This window comes from Ursus arctos, unplaced genomic scaffold, assembly GCF_023065955.2.
Source record: "Ursus arctos isolate Adak ecotype North America unplaced genomic scaffold, UrsArc2.0 scaffold_31, whole genome shotgun sequence".
In the NCBI taxonomy this organism is placed as follows: Eukaryota; Metazoa; Chordata; class Mammalia; order Carnivora; family Ursidae; genus Ursus; species Ursus arctos.
Genome location: NW_026622997.1, coordinates 27900836 through 27922666, shown reverse-complemented (window position 1 = coordinate 27922666; position 21831 = coordinate 27900836). Strand labels below are relative to the sequence as shown.

The following is a 21831-nucleotide window of genomic DNA, read 5'->3' as shown; positions in this document are numbered from 1 at the left end:
TAGGTTCATAGTATCTCTTATTTAAAGATCACATCAATTTTGGGGCACCTAGGTGGCTCAGTCATTAAGCATCTGCCTTCAGCTCAGGTCATGATCCCAGAGTCCTGGGATCAAGCCCTACATCAGGTTCCATGCTCAGCAGGAAGCCTGCTTCTCCCACTCCCACTCCCTCTGCTTGTGTTCCCTCTCTCACTGTCTCTCTCTGTCAAATAAATAAATAAAATCTTTAAAGAAAATCATATCAATTTTATCAAGGTCCTTATTTTGAACCTTACATAATATAGCTGCCAATCAATATATTTCTGAATTACTGGGAGGATGGAACACAGTAGGATTTCAAAACTTTGAATACATGATAATGACTGAAAATATAACTTTTTCAGCAAGTTAGTAAAAAGTTTTATAATCATATAAAAGAAAGCTAATGTTTGACATGCTGTTATGACATGAAATATTAATTTAATATTATGTCTCTGCCCTTTATTCCTCATAAATCTGAGTCCTAATAAAAGATTCATTTCCCTTTCAGGTTTACTCCAAGGACATTCAGGTAAGATGGGAATATTAATTTTTTCAAAAAAAAAAAAAAGAAAGAACCAATTAAAGCAATTAAGCATAAAAAAATATTGTTACCACTATAATTAGAGCTTATTTATAAAGATTTGTATGTTCATTTGCTAGAGCTGCCATAACAGAGTGCCAAAAATTAGGTAGCTTAAATAAAAGAAATATATTGTCTCATAATTCTGGAGGAAATAAGTCTGAGATCAAGATGTCACCAGGGTCAGTTCCTTTGAGTGTGGTGAAAAACAATCTATTGCATATCTCTTCCCTAACTTCTCATGGTTTGCTGAGAATCTGTGGCATTTCTTGAGTTTTAGACCTCTGACTTTACCTTTACATGGTGTTCTCCCTGTTTCTCTTCACGCTGTCTTCCTTTTTGCATTGTCTGTGTTTGTGCCCAAATTTCTCCTTTTCTTAAGGATAACAGTCACATTGGATTATGGCATAATGACCTTATCTTAACTAATTACATGGGCAATAATGCTACTTTTGAGTAAAGACACGTTCTGAGGCACGGTGATATGAAACTTTATCATATGAATTTTTGGGCAAAATAAATAAACCTGTAACAATTTCTTACTTCTAAAAGCCTAACAATCATAAGTGATCACATTGTGTTACCACAAAACAAACAAACTTACATCACAAGCAATGAGAGTAGGAAATTGAACATGAAACACACTCAAAAGAGAGTCTGTCTTGTCCCTCCCAATTACTACCCCCTTCTCTGTAAATAACCACTATTTGGACAACTATCAGCTAGCTTGAACAGGGATTATACCACTATAGAAAATTTTTAAGTTTTTTTTTTTAATGTGGGTGTAGTTAATGTACAATGCTACATTAGTTTCAGGTGTGCAACATAGTGATTTGATAGAGTTTATACATTATGCTATTCTCACCACAAATTTAGCTACCATCTAACAGCATACAATGCTATTACAATATCAGTGATTATATTCCTTATGCTTTACTTTTTATTCCTGTGATTTATTCATTTAATAACCAGAAGCTTGTATCTCCAATTCTCCATCACCCATTTTGCTCATCTTCCACTCCCCTCCCCTCTGACAGCCATCAGTTTATCCTCTCTATTTGTAGATCTGATTCTGCACTTTCTTTTTATACATTTGTGGGGTTTTGTTTGTTTTGTTTTTTAGATTCCACATATGAATGAAATCATATGTCTTTTTCCTTCCGACTGATTTCACTTACTTAATTCCCTTTAAGCCATCCTTATTGTCACAAATAAATAAACCACTTTGTAACACCATACACAAATATAAACTCAAATGGATTAAAGACCTAACTGTGAGGCATGAAACTATAATAATCCTAGCAGAGAACATAAATACTGATTTTTTTATGTAGTGTTCAATGATTCATTACTTCCATATAATCCCCAGTGCTCATCACAACATGTGCCTTCCTTAATACCCCTCACCCAGTTACCCCAACTCCCCACCCCCTCACTTCTGTAACCCTGTTTGTTTCCTGGAGTCCAGAGTCTCTCATGGTTTGTCTCCCTCTCTGATTTCTTCCCATTCGGTTTTCCCTCCCTTCCCCTATGGTCATCAGCCTTAGCAACACTTTTCTAGGTATGTCCCCTAAGACCAAACTGTTGGGACTAGGTCAAAATGAAGAGCTTTTGCACAGTGAAGGAAACCATCAACAAAACATAAAAGGAAGCTACTGAATGGGAAGATATTTGCAAATGATATATCTAATGAAGTGTTAATATCTATAATATAGAAAGAATGTGTACAAATGAGCACAAAATAAAGAAACTGATTACAAAATGGGCAGAGGACTTGCATAGACATTTTTCCAAAGAAGACACACAAGGGAAGACATCCAGGGAAATGCATATCAAAACCACAATGAGACATCACCAACTGTTGAATTTGGTTCAGGTCATGATCTCAGAGTCCTGAGATCAAGTACTGCATCAGGCTCCACACTAATGGAGCCTGCTTAATATTCTCTCTCTCTCTCCTTCTGCCCCTATTCCCATTCACACACTCTCTCTAAAATAAAATTTAAAAACATTTTATTAAATAAATAAATAAATAAATAAATAAATAAATAAAAGAGTACACTTAATGAGCCCTAAGAAATGTAAAGAATTGTGGAATCATTATATTGCACACCTTAAACTTACATAACACTGTGTTAATTAAGCTCAAATAAATAATAAATAAAACATACATGTAGAATGAACATAATAAATAATAAATCACTGAAAGGAAAAGCATCAACTCTATACCCCATGAAAAAGTATTCTATGAATGGGGGTAAAATAAAGACATTATCAGATGAAGGAAAACTAGAAGACTTCATCACTAGGAGATCTATTTTTTAAAAATGACAAAAAAGGCTGTTCCACCTAAAGGAAAATAATAGCATGGGAAAACTAAGAACATCAGAAATTAATGAAACAACAAAAATAATAAGTGCTTAGGTAAATATGAAATAATATCATCTAATTTTAATATTGAAAATTTTTTAAAAATGTATGACTGTTGAATGCAATAATTTTAACACTGTGTGGTTCTGAAATATGTGAAATAATACACCTGAAAGCTACAACATAAGAAGAGGAAAGTAATAATGCATGTATGGATTTAAGATGTCTACATTTGAAGTGGCAGAATGTTCATTTTAAGTAGAATAAGAAAGTTTAGGTATGCATTTTTTAAATTCCTAGAGCAAACATAAACAAATAGAATATAAAGATATATTGCCAAAATACAATAAACAAGTTAAAATGGAATACTAAAAAGTGCTAGAATAATTTGTAAGAAGGCAAGAATGAAAGAACAGAGAAAAAAGCACAGGAACAAACATTAACCAAATGTAATATGGGAACCTTAAATTCAACTATGTGAATAGCTTTATTAATTCTAAATGGACTAAATATGTCAATTAAAATGGCAGAGATCATCATATTGGACTTTTTTAAAGGTCCAATTATACAGTATTAGAACCCTACATTGAAAATAAATATTGATTAAAATAAATAAAAAATATAAATAATGAATAAGTAGAATAGAAAAATATGTACAATACTAACACTAAAAGCTGGAGAAGATATATTAATATGAAAAATATACTTTAAAACAGAATATGAAGGATACAATCAGACATTAAATAATGATAAGGAGGCTTGGGTGGCTCAATCAATTAGGCATCTGCCTTCAGCTCAGGTTATGATCCCATGGTCCTGGGATCAAGCTCCTCATCAGGTTCCCTGCTCAGCAAGGAGTCTGTTTCTCCCACTTTCTTCTTCCCCTCCCCTTGATCATGGTCTCTCTCTCTCTCTTGCTCTCTCTCTCTCTCTCTCTCTCTTTCTCAAATAAAGTCTTTAAAAACAAAAACAAAAAAAAAACAGTAAATTCATTGGGACCATTAATATTTCTAAATTAACAAATTTTAACTTCAAAACAAAACTTCAAATACATGAAGTGAAAACTGATAGAATAATATTTGAAGACATCAACACTCCTCTTTTAGTAGACAGGAAACAATAGGATTTAGAATACCTAAATAGAAATCTCAATTTGACATTGATAAAGCACTCTAAAAACAACTGTAGAACTATTTTTCAATTGCACATAGAACATACACTAAAAACAAAATATTTGTGGCAAACATATTTTAGCATGTTTGAAGTAATAGAAACCATACAAATTATGTTCTATGATCATAAAGTAATTATATATCAAAGACAGAAATATAAATAAATTATACCCCACCCCACCCCCCTGGTATTTGGATATTAAGCAACACACTGCTAACTAGAATATGAATCAAGAAGGAAGTAACCAAGAAATAAAAAATATTTTGGATGAAAATGAAAATGCATCATATCATTATTTATGGGTGTAGTTAAAACAGTGCTTAGAGAATTTATTAAATTATATTCTTATATTCAAAAAAGTCTCTAATTTTCTAAAATTCCACATTAAAAATTCTTTAAATGAACAAAATAAAGCCAAAGCAATTAAAAGGAAATAAACAATAAATATAATACCAGAAATGAATGATATTGAAAGCAGAAAAACAGTAGAGAAAATTAATAGCTAAGATTGTACTTTGAAAAAACAATGAAATTGACCAATCTCTGGCAAGATTGGCAAGTAAAAAGTATACATATATGTATGAGGGGGCATTGATTACTGAGATTAAGAAGAAAGAAAGCAATGACTAAAGACTTAGAGACATTGAAAAATAGACAATATTGTTATCAAATTCAAGCCTAAAAATTCAACAAATTATAAGAAATGGGCAATTTCCTTGAGAGATGCAAACGGCAAAACTTCTTCCAGAAGAAATAGATATTCTGGGTAGTCCTATATCTATCATGAAATAAATTGAATTTGTAGCTTAAAATTTTTTAACAGAGAAAAATCCAAGCCCAGTTGGTTTCAATGGTAATTCTAGTGAACATTTGCAGAAGAAATATCATCAATCGACAAACCACTTCCAGAATATAGGAGAGGTAGAAAAATATTTTACCTCACTTTATAAAACTAACATTATCATGATATAAAAATCAAGTAAAAATTCTAAAAGTATATATAAGAACATAGAGAAAAAGTCTCAAAAAAATATTAGCAAGTAAACACAGCAATACATGAAAAAGATAATGTAGTATGACTAAATCAGGTTTATTCCAGGAATGCAAAACTGGTCCAACATAAAAAAAAAAGTGACAAATATAATTTACCATATCACAATCTAAAAATGAAAAATAATGTGATCATTACAATAAAGACATAAAACACATTTGATAAAAAATCAATATCCATATTTCCATTCCTGTTGAAACCTATCAGCAAACTAGAAATGTATTTAAAAATCTTTAACCTGATAAAGGGCATCTACAAAGAAAACTACAGTTAACATCACCATTAATGAAGAAAGACTGAATACTTTTTCCCCTAAAACCAGATGAGACAAGGACGTCTGTTCTCATCAGTCTCATTAAACATCATAGTAGAGGTTCTAGCCAGATCAATATGGCAAAAAAAAAAAAGAAAAAGAAAGAAAGAAATTAAAATATGTATATTGGAAAAGAAGAAATAAGACTTTCTCTGCTTCTAGGTGACATGATTGTCTCCCTTCAGGGAATGCAAGAAATCAGATTCTGAAAAGAAGAAGTAAGTTTAGCAAGTGAAACTTAGTCCCGCAAGGATAAATTAATTTTTTTTTAAAAAGAAAATGACTAAACAAGTTGGGACCTGATAGATCAAAGTCTAAATGTGGAAAAGGGACTTGAAAATGTGTGGGGAGTAAAGTGGCAGCCCAGGGGAACCATTGCCTCTGGGAAAAAAGTCAGATCTATAGAGAAAAGAAAGGAGGAAAGAATCAACTAAGAGAGATAAATTAAGGATCATTCAGAAAGATAGAGATAAAAGGAAAGATAATATTTGGTCTCCCCTGTTGCCAACAACATTAATAAAGTAACTGCAAAGATGCAAACATACTGATAGACGAAATCATCCTGAAATAGATACTCTGTCCATTAAATAAACACCCAAGCCACTTCCATATAAGACTATAACTAGAAGACAGAAAATGTAAACTAAATCTTTCGTGCAAACAAAAATATCCCCCAAATTAAGTATAAAATTTAAGAAGACAGTTATATCACACTGAAAACTGTATTAAATATGTTTAAGCATTTCATGACATGAGGGAAAAAAAAGAACACTTTGAATCAAAAATGCAAATACAAAGGATAGAAATGAAAAAAGAAAAAAGAAACTGCCCAAGGGTTCACTGAAGTCAGAAGAGAAATTTTAAAAGAATGAAGAATAAAGATAATAGATTCAGATGAAAAGTTTGTAAAGAATACTAAAGAAAAGGAAAAAAATAGAGAATTTTTGAAGTTTTTTTTAAATAAAAAAGATCAGAAACGAGTAGTAGAAATGCCAGAAAAAAAGATTGAACATTCTTCATTGGTGATTCAGAGGAATGAAAAAAAACTGAAAGAAAAAAAAATCAAAATAGTGAACCAGTAATCATATTAAAAAAAAAAAACTCAACAAAATAGTTCAAGTAAAAGAAAAATTGAACCAGAATAATCAAACCTAAAACAAATTATAGTATTGTTATCAAAGTTTAAATTTAAATTTAAAAGATCTTTAGGACCCCCCAGAAGAAAAGAAAAACTATCATTTAAAAAAAAAAAGTTTTACCAGTAGTTTATTTTTCAAAAACAATAGAAGCAGGTTTTTCAGGAAACTTAAGAAAGGAGGTATTAGTACTAAGGATTCTAATAGAGGAGAAGCTTTAACCAACCAAAAGATGACTGAGAACCTTTAACAAATAACAGTGAGAGTATGATGCCAGTAAAATGCCAGAGTATGACGCTCCAAGCCCTTGGCCCTCAATAAAATCATTAAAAAATATTGGCTGAACTAATTTTATAAGTACTCTGGAAAATAGTCAAATGTCTGCAGGAACCAAATGAATGTCCAACCAAGAATGAAACATGTTCAAATGATAAAGTTTGTAACATATTTACTTCCCCTTTGCCTCACCTCCTCTATTCTGAGGTGTGATCTTGGTTTAGAAGAAATAACAGCACACCTCCCACTTCCATTCCTTATACCAGAAGGAGCAAAGGAAACCCTATTTACAATATTCTAACATGCGTTGGGGTTACCTGTAGGACTGGTAGCATCTCACCTAATTTGGATCTTAGACAGGAAAAAGTGCAATGCATTTGTTAAAGAAGTAGTAGGGAGCCTAGACCTAGAAACACTTTTGGCAAGTCATTATGGGTGGAGACATACAATAGACAATCTCAGACCCTGAGGGACATGAGGGGAAACTCCTTGGAAAACTAAGGCATTTAAAAGTAGCCAGGTATGTGGGAGAATTGAGAAAGACACATGAAGGCCCACATAAGACACTGCTCAGAAAAGGCCTGAGAAAACCTTCAGCTTTCATCTTAGTATTATTCCTAAGTTCAGATCATGCCCAACTAATCAGTGAAGGAATTCTTTGGCACAGAAAGAGTCAGCAAATACTGGGGGAGGGCTACTTTTTCAAATGTACAAATTTCAACAACAACAACAAAATTAAAGGCATACAGATAACAAGAAAACATTACTAATTCAGATGAAGAAAATAAATTTGTAGATCATACCAGAGGAAACACAGACATCAGACTTACAGGCAAAGTCATTCAAACCCATCTTAAATATATGCAGAGAACTGAAGGAAAACACAGACAAATAACTAGAAGAAATCAGAAAGATAATATATGAACAAAATGAAAATATCAATACAGAAATAGAAATTATAGAAAAGAACCAAATAGAAATTTTGGAGCTGAACAATACAATAACTGAATTGAAAAATTTATTAGAGGTGTTCCATGACACATGTGAGTAAGCAGAGGAAAGAATCAGTAAATTGAAGATAGGATAATTGAAAAGATTGAGTCTGAAGAGTAGGAAGAATGTAGAATGGAGAAAAGTGTATATAGTCTAAGAGATTTGTGGGACAAATATATATGTTATGGAAGTCCGAGGAGTACGAGAGAGGAAAAAAAGAGAGATTATATAAAGAAATAATGGCTAAAAATTTCCAAAATTTGATAAAAGATGTGAATCTACAAATCTAAAAATCTCAATGAATCCTCCAAGAAAAATATATGAAAGGAAATTCACATCAAGACATTATAATCAAACTTTTGAAAGTCAAATACAAAGAAAATCTTGAAAATAGCAAGTGAGAAGTGTCTCCGCAAACACAAGGGATGCTCGGTAAAACCATTAGCCAATTTCTCTCCAAAAAACTTTGGAGGACCAAAGGGGAAAGAGGTTATATTTAAAGTGACTAAAGGAAAAAACAAAACCAAAACCAAACAAACAAAAAACATGTCAACCGAAAGCTCTATACCTGGAAAAACTAAGCTTCAAAATGAAGGGGAAATTGACATTCTCAGGTAAAAATAAGCGGAAGCATTCATTAACAATAGGGCTGCCCTACAAGAAATGCAGAAGAGATTCCTTCAGTTTGAAGTAAAAGGATGCTAGATGGCAACTGAAAGCCATATAATGTTATAACAATTACCAAGAAAGGGAAATAAATGGGCAATTACCAAAAAAAGTATTATTGTGATTTTGATTTGTGATACCGCTTGTTATTTTCTCTAGATTTTAAAACACAAATGCATAAAGAGTAATCATAAATCTATATGAATGAGTCCAAAATACAAAAAGATGTAATTTGTAATGCTTTAATAACATAAAGTGGGGACAGAAAAATGGAGGTGTATAAAAGAAGAATTTTTTGATTCAATTGAAGTTAAGTTGGTTTCAGTTCAAAATTAGATTATTATAACTTCAGAATGTTGTATGTAATCTTTTTGTCAAATGTAGTCCCTTTCAAATAATATATATGTATAATATGATTAATAAATATGTATACTTATTTACTATATTTATATGTATATTTTTGTACAATAAAATTATAGACTATATATATGCATATATATATACACACAATATACAATATACAAAAAGAAATGAGAAGAAAATTAAAATGTATCACAAAAAATAATCTATTATACCTGAAAGAAGTCCTTAGTGGAGGAAATAAGGGACAAAAATGCTTTAAGACATACAAAAAACAAATCATAAAGTGATTAATGTATCCATTTCTTATCAGTAATTACTTTAAATGTAAATGGATTAAAATCCTCAATTAAAAGGCATAGATTGACAGATGGATAAGAGAAATATAATCCAATTTTATACTGTCCAGAAAAGACTCACTAGCTCATCTGACAGAAATGGATTGAAAGTGAAAGAATAAAAAGTGTATTTCATGTAAATAATAACCAAGAGAGAGCTGGGATGGCTATATCATATGAAAGTAGACTCTAAATCAAAAACAATTATGAGACAAAGAATGATGTTATGTATTGATAAAAGAGTCAATTTACCCAGAACATATAATGATTATAAACCTATATATACTCAACACCATTACTTCAAAATACATGAAGCAAATATTGATAGCATTAAAGGAGGAATTAAACTGTTCTACAATAATAGCTGGAGACTTCAGTACCCAACTCTCAACACTGGATAGAGCTAGACAGATTACCACTAAGAAATAGAAGTCTTGTACAGCACCTGAAATCCAGTTGAATCTAACAGACATATACACAGCACTCCACTCAACAAAAGCAGAATACACATTTTTCTCAAATGTATATTACACATGCCTCAGGACAGACTATATGTTAGGCAAAAGAAAGCAAAAACAAAAACAATTCTTAATAAATTTTAAAGGATTGAAAACATACAAAGTATCTGTTTTTATCACAATGGACTGCCTCAGGAAATCAACAGCAGAAGGAAAATTGGATTACCCCCAAATATGTGGTAATTAAACAACATACTCTTAAACAATCAGTTTGTCAAAGAATAAATCAGAAGATAAATTAGAATATAGCTACAGACAAGTGAGAAGGAAAACATGGCATGTAAGATGTATCAGAGGCCACAAAGACAATGCTAGTAGGAATATTTAAAGCTTTAAATGCCTAATTTAATACAGACAAGAGGGATTTTTTTAAAATAGAGAACAAAGAAAATCAATAAGCCCAAATATTGATTCTTTAAAATAATTAACAAAATTGACAAGTCTCTCGCTTAACTGACTTAGAAAAAAGGAGAAAGCACAAATAACTAAAATCAGAAAGGAAAGTAGGGACCTTATAACTATTTTACAGAAATTAAAAGTATCATAAGAAATAGTATAAGTGATTGTACACAAATTGGATAACCTATACGAAATGCAAAATTCCCAGAAACACATAACATACTAAGATTGGATGAGGAAGAAATAGAAAATCTAAACAGACCTATAACTACTAAGGAGATTGCATTGGTAATTAAAAATCTTCCCACAAATAAAATAATTAAACATCTCCCCACAAGTCTCCCCTGGACCAGATAGCTTCAATGCAAGTTCAATTTAACTAAAATCCATAGTTCACAAAATTGAAGCTCAAATATTTCCTAACTCATCCTATGAGGCAACCATTACTGTAATACCAAAGCAAAACAAAGACACTACAAGAAAATACAGCTATAAACAAATATCCCAATGAATATAGATGCAAGAATCCTCAGCAAAATATGAGCATAGGAAATTAAGCATTTAGGTGTGTCCTGTATGGAGTTTATTTCTATCTTACCTCACCAAGCACCAAATTACGTGCAGTGTCTGGTGAGTTCACACAGCTAGGAACAAAGGAAAGAGGAGGGTATGCCTTTACAGTAAGAACTGCTCTGTATGACTGGGAATATATGCAGAAATCAGGTTTTTCATGCATCAAGGAAGGAAGGAAGTGGAGAAGGACTTATCTCCAGTAACACAGACCACCCTCCATGGACCTGGTTTCCATCTGGCCTCATTTTGAGTGCTGAGAAACTAGCAGAGCTTGGTCCCCTGTGACAGCAACAAAGAAAAGAATGAGTTTTCTCACACAGCTGGCACTGTTTGGCTTGATTGAGATGGAGCACAGACTTAGGTTTTTTGCTTTTTTTCAAAGAGCAAAGGAAGCAAGGGTGTCATTGGCCACAGTCTTACAGTGCACACCCCAAGAGGTCAGTCTCAAACACCACAGACCAGTGAAATTCTTTCTCAGTCAAAACCAGTCCATAAAGACTGGGAGAGGTAGCTTCATTTTCAGATATGCAGACAACAAAGCAAACATACGAGGAACATGAAGAATCAAGACAACATGACACAGTCAAAGGAAGAAGGCAAATCTCCAGTAACCAACCCGAAAGAATGGAGATCTGTAAATTGTCTGACAAAGAATTGAAAATAATAATATTAAAGGAGTTCAGTGTATTTTAATGGAACACAAAGAGACAATGCAACAAAAACAGGAAAAGAATACACGAATAAAATGGAAGTTCAAAAGTGAGATAGAAACTTTTTTTAAAGAACTGAATAGGAATCCTGTAGCAGAGGAATATAATAACTAAATTGAAAAATTCACTAGAGATTTTCAAAAACAGACATGATTGAGCAGAAGGTACAACCAAAAAAAAACCAAAAAACAAAGATCATTTGAAATTATGCTGTCAGAGGAACAAAAGGAAAAAAAAGAATAAAAAAGAGAGAAGAGAGTCTAATGTACTATGGGAGGCAATCAAGTGAATCTATACATACATTTTGAGACTCCCATAATGAGAAGAGAAAGAAAAAGAGTGCAGAAAGTCTATATAAAGAAATATTTACAAATACAGGGAGAGAAGTAGACATCTAGGTTCATGAAGCCCCAAGAATGTTAACAGGTTTAATGTACACATTATAATTAAATCGTCAAAAGTCAAAGAGAAAATTTGGAAAGCAGCAAGAAAAAAATGATTCATCCAAAAAAAAAAAAACATGGAACCCCCCCAATAAGGCTGTAAGTGGATTTCTCAGCAGAAATCTGGCTGGAGAGTAGGATGATATGTTCAAAATGCTGAAAAAGAAGTTCCAAACAAGAACATTATACCCAGAAAATCTGTACTTCAAAAATAAAGGAGAGATAAACATATTCTCAGACAAACAAAAGAAGGAGTTCTACATCACTGGACGTGCCTTACCAGAAATGCTAAAGAGAGTTTTTCAAGCTGAAATGAAAGGAAACTAATTAGCAGCATGAAAGCATGTGAAAGTATAAAACTCACTGGTAAAAGTAAATAATTAAATACAGTATACTCTAATACTGTGTTGGTGGTGCATAATCACTTTCAACTCTAGTATAAAATTTAAAAGATAGTAGTATTAAAAATAAATATAACTATAATAATTTATTAATGGTTACACAATATAAAAAGATGTAAGCTGTGACATCAATAATATACAGTGTGGGGAAGAGGGAAGTGTAATGTCATCTAAAGCAATCAAAAGTTGCTCTCAGTTTAAAATAGACTGTTATAAGATGTTTAATGCCAGCCTCATATTTATGGAAACACAAAAAAAAACTTGTAGTAAATACAAAAACTATAAAAAAGAAAGGAATGAAAGCATACTACTACAAAGGAAGACAGCAAGAGAAGAAACAAAGAAATAGAAAACACTCAGAAAACAATTAACAAAATGGCAAAAATAAGTTCTTACCTATATGTAATTACTTAAAGTGTAAATAGATTAAATTCTGCCTCAAAAGACTAAATCAAATTAGCTAAGTGGAGTTTTTAAACAGTAAGACTCAATTATCCACTCCTTACAGAAGACTCACTTTAGATTTAAGGACACACACAGGCTGAATGTGAAGGAATGGGAAATTTTCCATGAAAATTGTAAGCAAAACAGAGCAGGGGAGGCTATATATCATACAAAATAGACTTTCAGTCAAAGCTGTCAAAAGACACAAAGACGGTCATTTATTTTGATAAAAGGGGTCAACTTATCAATAAAATATAACACTTTAAAAATATATGTCCCAACGTTACAGCCCCTAAATATAGAAAGCACATATTAACCAATCTAAAGAAAGAAAGAAATGGCAAGACAATAATGGTAGGGATCATCAGCACCCCACTTTCTGCAAAGGATAGATCATCCACATAGAAAATCATAAGGAAACAGCTAATTTGACAACACCATAGAATAAATGAACCTAACAGACAAATACAGATTATTCCATCTAGCAGTAGTAGAATACACGTTATTCTCAAGTCTCAAGGAGAATTCTCCGGGATAGATAATATGTTAGGCTGATATAGAAACCAGAGCTTCTCCTCTCTCATTCATGATTTTATTTATTTGGGTCCATTCTCTTTTTGTTAAATCTGTCTAGGGGTTTATCAATTTTACCAATTCTTTCACAAAACCAGCTCTTAGTTTCGTTTATTGGTTCTACCATTCTTTTTTGTTTCTATATCATTTATTTTTGCTCTAATCATTATTATTTCCCTTCTTCTGCTGGTTTTAGGTTTCATTTGCTATTGCTTTTCCAGATCCTTTTGATGTAAAGTTAGGTTGTGTATTTGAGACTTTTCTTGCTTCTCAAGGTAGGTCTGCATTGCATATACTTCACTCTTAGGATAGCCTTTGCTGTATCCCAAAGTTTTGGACTATCTTTTTTTTGTTGTTATTTTCATTTGTTTCCATATATTTTTAAATTTCTTCTTTGATCTCCTATTGACTGATTCATTGTTTAGTGACGTGTTGTTTAACCTCCATGTATTTGTGGTCATTCCAAGTTTTTTCTTGTGGTTGACTTCAAGTTTCCTAGCATTGTGGTCTGAAAATATGCATGGTATGATCTCAATCTTTTTGTACTTGTTGAGGGCTGATTTGTGACCCATCTGGAGGGTGGGTCTATCTGGAGAATGTTCCATGTGCACTAGAAAAGAATGTGTATTCTGCTGCTTTAGGGTGAAATGTTCCTAATATATCCCTTTAGTCCATCTGGTCCAGTGTGTCATTCAAAGACACTCTTTCCTTGTTGATTTTCTGCTGAGTATTCTATCCATTGTTGTAAGTAGGGTGTTAAAAAGTCTCCTACTATTATTGTATTATTATCATTGTGTTTCTTTATGTTTGTTATTAATCCATTTATATATTTGGGTGCTTCCAATTTGGGGGCATAAAAATTTATAACCGTTACATCTTCTTGATTGATAGACCCCTTCTTCATCTTATGTTATAGTTTTGGTTTAAAATCCAGTCTAGGGGCGCCTGGGTGGCGCAGTCGTTAAGCATCTGCCTTCGGCTCAGGGCGTGATCCCGGCGTTATGGGATCGAGCCCCACATCAGGCTCCTCTGCTATGAGCCTGCTTCTTCCTCTCCCACTCCCCCTGCTTGTGTTCCCTCTCTCGTTGGCTGTCTCTATCTCTGTCGAATAAATAAATAAAATCTTTAAAAAAAATAGTTAAAAAGGGGCGCCTGGGTGGCTCAGTCGTTAAGCGTCTGCCTTCGGCTCAGGGCGTGATCCCGGCGTAATGGGATCGAGCCCCGCATCAAGCTCCTCCACTGGGAGTCTGCTTCTTCCTCTCCCACTCCCCCTGCTTGTGTTCCCTCTCTCGCTGGCTGTCTCTCTCTGTCAAATAAATAAATTTTAAAAAATAGTTAAAAAATAATTTTAAAAAAATCCAGTCTAATATAAGTATGGCTACTCCAATTTTCTTTTAACATCCATTAGCATGATTGATGGTTCTTGGTCCCCTCACTTTCAATCTGCAGGTGTCTTTTGGTCTAAAATGAGTTTCTTGTAGGCAGCATACAGACAGGTCTTGTGTGTGTGTGTGTGTTTATCCATTATGATGTCCTATGCATTTTGATTGGAACATTTGGGCTATTTACATTTGGACTGATTACTGATAGATATTAATTTAATGCCATTTTGTTACCTGTAAAGTTGGAGTTTTTGGTGATGTTCTCTGTTCCTTTCTAGTCTTTTTTGCTTTTGTTCTTTTTTTTCCCACTCGAAGAGTCCCCTTCAATATCTCTTGCAGGGCTGATTAGTGGTCAAGAACTCCTTTAGTTTTTGCTTATCTGGGAAACTCTTTATCTCTCCTTCTATTCTAAATGACAGCCTTGCTGTATAAAAAATTCTTGGTTCCATATTTTTCCTATTCAGCACTTTGAATATATCATGCTATTTTCTTCTGGCCTGTCAAGTTTCTGTGGACAGATCTGCTGCAAATGTGATTTATCTTGCCTTGTAGCTTAAGGGCTATTTTCCCCTTGCTTCTTTCAGATTATTTTCTTGTGTGTCTGTAAATTTGACTATGTGCCTTGGTGTAGGTCAGCATTTGTTGAATTTCATGGGAGTTTTCTGTACCTTTTGGATTTTGATGTATATTTTCTTCCCAGATTAGAGAAGTTTTCATCTATAATCTGCTCAAATTAAAATTCTGTCCCTTCTTCCCACTCTTCTTCTGGGACACCTATGATACGACTATTATTATGTGTTAAGGAGTCACTGAACTTCCTAAGTATACATTCATGATCCAATAAGTTTCTTTCTCTCTTCTTTTCAGCCTCATTATTTTCCATATTTTGATCTTCTACATCTCTGATTCATTCCCCTGTGTCATCCATCCTTGTTGTTGTTGCATCCAGTCAGTTTTGGATCCCAGTTATAGCATTTTTTATTTTGGCCTGACTAGGTTTTAGTTCTTTTATCTCAGCAGTAAGGGATTCTTTAGTTTCTTCTATGCTTTTCAAATCTAGCTAGTATCCTTATGATTGCTGTTTTAAATTCTGGTTCAGGCAGAAGATATGAACAGACACTTTTCCAATGAAGACATACAAATGGCTAACAGATACATGAAAAAATGTTCAAAATCATTAGCCATCAGGGAAATTCAAATCAAAACTACACTAAGATACCACCTTATGCCAGTTAGAATGGCAAAAACTGACAAGGCAGGAAACAACAATTGTTGGAGAGGATGTGGAGAAAGGGGATCCCTCTTACATTGTTGGTGGGAATGCAAGTTGGTACAGCCACTTTGGAAAACACTGTGGAGGTCCCTTAAAAAGTTAAAAATTGAGCTACCCTATGACCCAGCCATTGCACTACTGGGTATTTATCCCAAAGATACAGACGTAGTGAAGAGAAGGGCCATATGCACCCCAATGTTCATAGCAGCAATGTCCACAACAGCTAAATCGTGGAAGAAGCCGAGATGCCCTTCAACAGATGACTGGATTAAGAAGCTGTGGTCCATATATACAATGAAATATTACTCAGCTATCAAAAGAACGATTTCTCAACATTTGCTGCAACATGGACGGCATTGGAGGAGATAATGCTAAGTGAAATAAGTCAAGCAGAGAAAGACAATTATCATACGGTTTCTCTCATCTATGGAACATAAGAACTAGGAAGATCGGTAGGAGAAGAAAGGGATAAAGAAAGGGGGGTAATCAGAAGGGGGAATGAAGCATGAGAGACTATGGACTCTGAGAAACAAACTGAGGGCTTCAGAGGGGAGGGGGGTGGGGGAATGGGATAGGCTGGTGATGGGTAGTAAGGAGGGCACGTATTGCATGGTGCACTGGGTGTTATACGCAACTAATGAATCGAACTTTACATCAAAAATAAATAAATAAAAAAAATTAATAAGATAAATAAATAAATAAATAAATTCTGGTTTGGGCATCTTATTTATATCGATTTTGATTATATCCCTGGCCATGACTTCTTCCTATTTTTTCTTTTGACATGAATTTCTCCATCTTGTCATTTTGTCCAAGTCACAGTTGTGTGTGTGTGTGTGTGTGTGTGTGTGTGTGTGTGTGTGATTGTTAGGAAAGCCTGTTATATTCCTACCCCTGAGAGTAATGGCTATATTAAGAGGTGCTATACTGTCTTGAGCCTCGTGCTTCAGGAGGTGTTTGAAAATGTGCACTCTGTTGTTGTGTTTTGGCTGCTGTTTCCCTCAGGTCAGTCTGTAGCAGAGTTTCTCCTTGCCTGCTGGGGGGTTGTTTGGACCTTCTCCCTGGTGTGGCAAGTTTTAACTAGGTGTTTTTGGTCTGCTTGTTAAAAGAAGCTACATTCTTTTCCGCCTAGAGCTGAAGCACTGCAGCAGTCTATGATCAGTAGACTGCTGCATGTGCAGGGTTTGTGCTGGTCTTCTGTGGGAGCAGCCTGCCTTGCTAATTCTCAGGCAGACTTGCCCTAGTGGAGATGCACCTGAAGGGAGTAGGGGACAGAGCTTGGTGTAAGCAGCTCCAGCCTTCGCTGGGGATGCTGTGTTGTTCACTGAAGTTGTTCAGTGCTGATGGCTGGGAGGAAATGGCATTACCACAGTCTCTGGTCCCCATTGCAGGGACTTCACACCTGCCACTCTTTAGGAAGCCCTCACCAAAGAGCAGACCATCTCCGCTCTTGTGTCACTAGCTTCCTTCAGATCCCTGCCTTCACCCTGTGTCCAAGCTGTCTGCATAAGGGCAGCACAGTACCCCCTCTGCTTTATCTCAGTAGTGCAGCTGGGTTTTAAAACTCCAAATTTTAGGAACTGGTGCAACATGGACCTGCACTGATCCTCTGGGGGAGGGTCTCGCTACACTGTGACAGATTATGGTTTGTCCAAGAAAGGCAGTCTAATGAGTATGCAGTTGTTTAGAGTTTATGGTAAAACATAACAGAAAGCTGACACTACGATTTGCTGCCTACAGCTGGCATCTCTGTTCTTATGCTAGTGACCAGGGCAGCATATTGGTGTCTGCCAATAATTTATCCCTTGAGAGGCTATGCCACCATTCCTAAATGCACTTGAATAATTAGAACCATTTCTTGCCCTGTAACTCAGGGGATCCTCAGACCATGCTGCCTGCTCCTGGGCCTCTGCCTGCCTTCCTCTTGGAAGCATCAGTAAGCCCACCAGGAATGACCCTGGTGATGACCCCTATTTAAAAAACTCCAGACTTGGAGCTCTACTTCTTATAAAAACTTTTGGTAGTAAGCTCCTCTCCTTTTCCCAGTCAATGGTTTTGGGGAAGAATTTTTCTTGTGCAATCCCCTGCACACTTCTTTCACAGTCTCTCTCTCCTCTCTCCAAGATCAGGGATCCCTCCCCTTGCATCACTTACAATTCTTTTCTCCCCTAAATCAACCTCTCTGCAGCTCCTACCTTCTAAAGTGTGGCCATTTTTCTGCTTCTAAATGTGCAGTTTGTTTTTTCTGCCCTCAGATTGATTTCTTGGGTGTTCAGAATGATTTGATATTTATATAACTATGTGCAAGGGATGAGACAAGCTTAGAGTCCTACTCCTATAACATCTCAACTCCTCTTTTTTTTTTTTATTAATAATGATTTTTTATTATATTATGTTAGTCACCATACAGTACATCCCCGGTTTTCGATGTAAGGCTCGATGATTCATTAGTTGTGTATAACACCCAGTGCACCATGCAATATGTGCCCTCCTTACTACCCATCACCGGTCTATCCCATTCCCCCACCCCCCTCCCCTCTGTAGCCCTCAGTTTGTTTCTCATAGTCCATAGTCTCTCATGTTTCATTCCCCCTTCTGATTACCCCCCCTTTCTTTATCCCTTTCTTCCCCTACTGATCATTCTAGTTCTTATGTTCCATAGATGAGAGAAATCATATGATAGTTGTCTTTCTCTGCTTGACTTATTTCACTAAGCATTATCTCCTCCAGTGCCGTCCATGTTGTAGCAAATGTTGAGAACTCATTCTTTCTGATTGCTGAGTAATATTCCATTGTATATATGGACCACAACTTCTTAATCCAGTCATCTGTTGCAGGGCATCTCGGCTCCTTCCACGATTTAGCTATTGTGGACATTGCTGCTATGAACATTGGGGTGCATATGGCCCTTCTCTTCACTACGTCTGTATCTTTGGGGTAAACACCCAGTAGTGCAATGGCTGGATCATAGGGTAGCTCAATTTTTAACTTTTTAAGGGACCTCCACACTGTTTTCCAGAGTGGCTGTACCAACTTGCATTCCCACCAACAATGTAGGAGGGATCCCCTTTCTCCACATCCTCTCCAACAATTGTTGTTTCTTGCCTTGTCTATTTTTGCCATTCTAACTGGCGTAAGGTGGTACCTCAGTGTGGTTTTGATTTGAATTTCCTTGATGGCTAATGATTTTGAACATTTTTTCATGTGTCTGTTAGCCATTTGTATGTCTTCATTGGAAAAGTGTCTGTTCATATCTTCTGCCCATTTTTTGATTTGTTTATTTGTTTCTCGTGTATTGAGTTTGAGAAGTTCTTTGTAGATCTTGGATACCAGTCCTTTATCTGTAGTGTCATTTGCAAATATATTCTCCCATTCCGTGGGCTGCCTCTTAGTTTTTCTGACTGTTTCCTTGGATGTGCAGAAACTTTTAATCTTGATGAAGTCCCATAAATTCATTTTATCTTTTGTTTCTCTTGCCTTTGGGGATGTGTCATGAAAAAGGTTGCTTTGGCTGATGTCGTAGAGGTTGTTGCCTATGTTCTCCTCTAGAATTTTGATGGATTCCTGTCTCACATTGAGGTCTTTCATCCATTTGGAGTTTATTTTTGTGTATGGTGTGAGATAGTGGTCAAGTTTCATTCTTTTGCATGTAGCTGTCCACTTTTCCCAGCACCATTTATTGAAGAGACTGTCTTTTTCCCACCGGATGTTTTTTCCTGCTTTATCAAATATTAGTTGCCCAAAGAGCTGAGGGTCCATTTCTGGGCTCTCTATTCTGTTCCATTGGTCTATGTGTCTGTTTTTGTGCCAGTACCATGCTGTCTTTGTGATCACAGCTTTGTAGTACAGCTCGAAATCCAGCATTGTGATGCCCCCAGCTTTGTTTTTCCTTTTCAACAGTTCCTTGGAGATTCGGGGTCTTTTCTGGTTCCATACAAATTTAAGGACTATTTGTTCCAGTTCTTTGAAAAACGTTCTCGGTATTTTGATCGGGATAGCATTGAAAGTGTAGATTGCTCTGGGTAGCATGGACATTTTAACTATGTTAATTCTTCCGATCCATGAGCATGGAATATCTTTCCATCTTTTTATGTCTTCCTCAATGTCTTTTAAGAGTGATTTATAGTTTCTAGAATAAAGGTCCTTTACGTCTCTGGTTAAGTTAATTCCAAGGTAACGTATGGTTTTTGGTGCTATTGTAAATGGGATGGATTCCCTGATTTCTCTTTCTTCGTTCTCGTTATTCGTGTACAGAAATGCAACTGATTTCTGAGCATTGATTTTGTATCCCGCCACATTACTGAATTGCTCTATAACTTCTAATAGTTTGGGAGTGGCTTCTTTTGGGTTTTCCATATAGAGTATCATGTCATCTGCAAAGAGAGACATTTTGACTTCTTCTTTGCCGATTTGAATACCTTTGATCCCTTTTTGTTGTCTGATTGCTGTTGCAAGGACTTCTAGTACTATGTTGAATAATAGTGGCGAGAGTGGGCATCCTTGTCGTGTTCCTGATCTTAAGGGAAAGGCTTCCAGCTTTTCCCCATTGAGAATAATATTTGCAGTAGGCTTTTCATAGATGGCTTTTATGAGATTGAGAAATGTACCTTCTATTCCTACACTCTGAAGGGTTTTAATCAGGAAAGGATGCTGTATTTTGTCAAATGCTTTTTCGGCATCGATTGAGAGGATCATATGGTTCTTGAGTCTTTTCTTGTTGATATGATGTATCACGCTGATTGATTTGCGAATATTGAACCACGCTTGCATCCCAAGTATGAATCCCACTTGATCGTGGTGGATAATCCTTTTAATGAACTGTTGGATTCTATTAGCAAGTACCTTGTTGAGGATTTTGGCGTCCATATTCATTAGGGAAATCGGTCTGTAATTCTCCTTTTTGAGGGGGTCTTTGCCTGGTTTGGGGATCAAGGTAATATTGGCCTCATAGAATGAGTTTGGTAGCTTTCCTTCTGTTTCTATTTTTTGAAATAGCTTTAGGAGAATAGGTATTATTTCTTCTTTGAATGTTTGGTAGAATTCCCCAGGAAAACCGTCCGGGCCTGGAGTTTTGTTATTTGGAAGGTTGTTTATCACTGACTCAATTTCTTCATAATTAATTGGCCTGTTTAAAAAATCAATTTCTTCCTTTTTCAATCTTGGTAGTTTATAGGTTTCCAGGAAGGATTCCATCTCTTCCAGATTGCTTAGTTTATTGGCATATAGCTGTTGATAAAAATTTCTAATAATCCTTCCAATTTCAATGGTGTTCGTCGTGACCTCTCCTTTTTCATTCATAATTTTAATAATCTGGGTCCTTTCTCTTTTCTTTTGGATAAGTCTTGCCAGTGGTCTGTCAATTTTATTGATTCTCTCCAAGAACTAGCTTCTAGTCCTGTTGATCTGCTATACTGTACTTCTGGTTTCTGCTTGATTGATTTCAGCTTTAATTTTGGTCAACTGCTTCCTTGTGCGTGGATTAGGCCTGTCCCTCTGTTGCTGTTCCAGCTTCTTGAGGTGAGAATATAAAAACTGCATTTTAGATTTTTCTATTCTTTTGAGTGAGGCTTGGATGGCTATGTATTTCCCCCTTAGGACTGCCTTTGCAGTATCCCATAGGTTTTGGACTGTTGTATTTTCATTCTCATTGGTCTCCATAAATTGTTTAATTTGATTTTTGATTTCCTGGTTTATCGAGTCATTCCTGAGCAGGATGGTTCTTAGTCTCCAAGTGTTTGAGTTTCTTCCCAATTTTTCCTTGTGGTTGAGTTCCAATTTCAGAGCGTTGTGGTCTGAGAATATGCAGGGGATAATTTCAATCTTTTGGTATCGGCTGAG

The 21831-nt window shown here is 35.1% G+C and overlaps 1 protein-coding gene across 1 annotated transcript in view; it reads left to right on the top strand.

The window, feature by feature from the left end:
• The window catches only part of LOC130542235 (butyrophilin subfamily 1 member A1-like), a 101566-nt gene that overhangs the window by 47257 nt on the left and 32478 nt on the right, over window positions 1-21831 (top strand). The window contains exon 5 of the mRNA XM_057304952.1: window positions 530-550. Within this exon, the coding sequence (XP_057160935.1) occupies window positions 530-550 (21 nt within the window). The remainder of the gene's footprint in view (window positions 1-529; window positions 551-21831) is intronic.